Source organism: Austrofundulus limnaeus, unplaced genomic scaffold (assembly GCF_001266775.1).
Source record: "Austrofundulus limnaeus strain Quisiro unplaced genomic scaffold, Austrofundulus_limnaeus-1.0 Scaffold358, whole genome shotgun sequence".
NCBI lineage: Eukaryota > Metazoa > Chordata > Actinopteri > Cyprinodontiformes > Rivulidae > Austrofundulus > Austrofundulus limnaeus.
The window spans coordinates 609,309-613,396 of NW_013952760.1; the positions used below are offsets into that span (position 1 = coordinate 609,309).

The 4,088-nt window shown below is 41.9% G+C and overlaps 1 protein-coding gene across 1 annotated transcript in view; it reads left to right on the forward strand.

Moving 5' to 3' along the window:
- LOC106528103 (corticotropin-releasing factor receptor 1) overlaps positions 1-3,642 on the forward strand; it is a gene marked incomplete at its 3' end in the record, with an annotated part of 17,163 nt that extends 13,521 nt beyond the window's left edge. The window contains 1 exon segment of the mRNA XM_014023180.1: positions 3,560-3,642. Within this exon segment, the coding sequence (XP_013878634.1) occupies positions 3,560-3,642 (83 nt within the window).
- Between the last annotated feature and the right edge of the window lie 446 nt (positions 3,643-4,088).

A 4,088-nucleotide genomic window follows, 5' to 3' on the forward strand; every position in this document is an offset into this window, starting at 1 on the left:
ACCACAGTCTACCATCTTCTGATGGCTGCTTCCAGCGGGATAACGCTCCATGTCATAAAGCGTGGATCATCTCAGACTGGTTTCTTGAAAACAATGAGTTCACTGTACTGGAATGGCTCCACAGTCACCAGATCTCAGTCCAATAGACTTTGGGATGTGGTGGAACAGAAGATTCACAGCATGGATGTGCAACCAACAAATCTGCAACAATTTTGTGATGCTATCATGTCAATATGGACCAGACAGTCTCTGAGGAATGTTTCCAGTACCTTGTTGAATCTCTGCCATGAAGAATTGAGGCAGTTCTGAAGGTAAAAGGGGTCCAACCTGATACTAGCAAGGTGTACCTAATAAAGTGGCCGGTGAGTGTGTGTCWTAGTGTAAATATCTAGGAGTGACTCTGGACACCCAACATATAGAATCCAGAGAGCTTTAACATTTAACAATGTTTTATTTTAACAAATACAACAAAAGGAGGCGAACTGGGATCCACAACACATCGTCTCTCGTCTGGCCTCTGGAAGAACACATGGGTTCGTTGAAGAGCCATTCATAAGGATGACACCCGGACGTGTCACACATGCAGAAGTTTGAATAATAATGAAACGTTGGGTTTGAATGACAAACATGTTTTCRTCCTGCCGCTGATAGTCGATACGTTGAGGCAGGAGTCAGAAAAACCACAGATGTGTCGTGTTTGGAGCCAGAATAAATGTTAATAAAAACATTTATCTGTTGACAGGTTCAACCTCTGAGAAGAGTCTCTCCTCCTACGTGTTGTGTTCCTCCCAGAGCAGAACGTTTATTATTCAAACCTAATCATTCAGTTCAAACTGCTTCTTTCTCCTAAAGCCTTTACTTCTCTCGTACGTCTATTTATATCTGGAAAATGTTGGGTTTTCTCTGATGAACGCTGAGAATAATGAAGCTCTGCAGCTCAGTCAGATTTCAGCTTCCTTATCCTGATTTATCCCTCTTCATCTTCCTCCCTCACATTCATTTCTTCACATCCTCTTCCTCRTTTCCTCCTTCTGTCCAGTCTGCAGCTTTTTCTCGATGAAACAGCAGGAATTATTGCAGCGATTTTAGATTATTTTTCATCTCCCGGTTTTCTCTGCTCCAAACTGACAATGCTTAGATCCTGGATAACAAACAGCCGGAGGTTAAATAAATCTGGGATTAGTTTCATCAGGTTTCAGTTCAGTTTATTTGCTGCTTTAATCAAATGGTTTATTTTCATGGTTTTATTAGCAAGTAGTACATTAGTAACTTCCTGTCACGTGTYGGACGTCCCAGCTTGATCAGGACCTGGATGTAGTGTTGTAGTTCTTGAAATTGTCTTGGCCTTAAGACTGGTCTCAAGACCACTTTTTYATGGTCTTGGTCTTTTCTTGGAYTTTGAGGACTCAGAACTTTATTTCAAGACCACAACTGTGGAAATATCACTAAATATCCAAAATATTTTCCAGTTTATTAGTTAACATTCTTGTTTCATTGGATTTAAAATGTATCAACTGATTCAAATCCAAACCTGACTTATTTTTTATTTATGTATTCTTGTTAGCGGCTGTCACCCATCCCCACTCTCTCCACTCACACGCAGCACTCCAGGAAAGTGAGCAGTGGTTCTCTGGGAGCGTTAAAAGATGTCTGCAAAATTTTAAGTAAAACAATTTGACTACATGAATCATAAATAATATAATTATAAAACAATAACAACCAGGAGAAATCATACAGCAACTTGTACATTCAGCAGTGCTTCACTTTCAGAGACGATGGGACAACTTTTAACTTTTATCAACGTTAACAATCTGCCTCTGTAACAAAACTCTTTCCTCTGCCCTCACACAAACATTTAGTCAATATTAGCTCTACATATTAAGTTAGCTACAGAGTGGAAAATGTAATTAGTCATCCACTAATTGTTCAAGTTCTCCCACTTAAAAAGATGAGAGGCCTGTGATCGACATCATAGGGACACCTCAACTATGAGAAACTAAATACCCCCCCCCTCCCCCCACTGTACATGTGTACTGCATACTCCATCTTTTAGGACACATTTTTCTTTTTTTATCTGGTCTTGGTCTTGCCTCAGTCTCGCCCTCCCTTGGTCTTGGTCTCAGCTTGGTCCAAACCCTAAAGGTCTTGGTCTCGGGTTAGGTGGTCTTGACTACAACACCTGGATGAAGGAACCGTAAGTCCTCCGGTTCTTGGCTGAGCCTGGAAAACAAGAAACTAAAAACAAAAAACATTTTAAAAAATACATGATTTCATGAAAGAAAAACAACCTTTTAGTTAAAGAACAAAATCTGAACATCCAGATTTTGTCTCTGATGCAGTTTCAGAGAAAGTTTCCAGCTTCGTTAAATAAAAGGTCCAGTTCTTCAAACGGGACGAWTGAAGAACAGCTGGAAACCTCTGCATCGGTTCCACCTCAGCCGAAGCTCTTTACACAGAGGGACCCCCAGGAGCAGTGGGTCTCTGTGGACCTGGTAGACCRGACCAACAAAGACCCTTCGTCTCAGATAAAAAGGAGTCCAGTCGTCTCCTGGAAACCTCTCCGGACCAGGATCGAGATTCTGCATCGCCTTGGTGTTCCAGAACTCTGCTGGTTTACAGACCAGGATTTCAGAGTCCTGATTCACTGCCAGCTGGACCCCCCCCCCCCCCCCACACACACACACACACACACACACACACACACAGTGCTCGTGTGTGTTAATGAGTGGGTGGTCATAAATATCCTGTGTAATTAGAGATTTATTTCTTGATCTGACTTCACAGAATGACTCATCTGTGAGTGTGCGTGCACGTGCACGTGCTGCACAAACCCAGCTGGAGTTCTTGTCTCACTCCACCTTCATCATCATCATCATCATCATCATCATCTCTTCCCCAACTCTCTCTTCTTTGATGTCACCAACCTTCCGGCCTCTGATTGGCCGTTTGACGAGCTGTCAATCACAGAGATGGTTATTAAGTCATGCAGCTGATAAGTTTTGGAACAATGATCGAMGCCCGCCCCCCGCTCAGGGTTGAGACGGGGGGAGTCGGTACCAGTTAGGCTCAGGCAGTCAGGACCGGTTCTGGTGTTGCCGTGGTTACAGAAGCTGAGAAGGGATCACAGACGAGTGTGTGTTGATTCGTCAGTGACGAGTGTGGGAGGTTCACACTGAAGTGTGTGTTTCTTAAAGTGTGAGAACACAGCAACACAAACAAGACCCAAAACAAGTGGTGGAGCAGAACCGCTGACCCGGTCCCACTGTGGGACCTGAYCATCAGAGCTGCTGTGGGTCTGGACCATCAGATCCTGTTGTATCTTTTTAATGTTTATCTGAACAGAACCATAGTTCTGTTCAGTAAAAGGTTCAGTACATTTCATTTTTTGGTGTTCTGTCATCTTTGATGAAAGAARGTTTCAGAGAATCTGACGGTTTGTTGGGAGCAGCTCAGAGATCAGGGTTAGAGCCTCCTCCTGCCCCCTGCTGGTGGTGAGCAGAACCACAGGGCCTCTGATCAAACAGGATGTTTACAGATGTTTGTTTATGTTTGTGTTCAGATCGGGTCTACAGAGAGTGTCAGACCAACGGAACCTGGGCTCCTCGAGGAAACTACAGCCAGTGCACCGAGATCATCGTCATGGTGAGACTCAGAGCTCTGACCAGTATTAATCATTAATTTGTTTATTTGTGACCCATCACATCGAAACCAGGATTAAGTCTAAAAGCTGAATGTGGAGAAACAGGCAGATATAGTGTTTTGATTAAAACACTTGCAAAAATGACATTTTGTCAAACAAATAAATGTGTTATCAATGTATCATTTCAATGAACTGTCTGAAATCTTATTCTAAAAATATGATTTGAAGCACTTTTTTGAGGATTAGCAACAAAAAAACCTCTGATTTTGATGAAAAATGCATTAAAATTTTGAGATTTTCCCTGTGAGCTATCAAAGCTTTTCTTTCATTCCAGCTGGGAAATCTCAAGATTCAAAAACTATTTAAGGTTTCTTTTTTCAAATGACTTAAAAAATCCTCATTAAAATGACATAAAATTAGGATTTAGACCAAATATTTATGTATAATT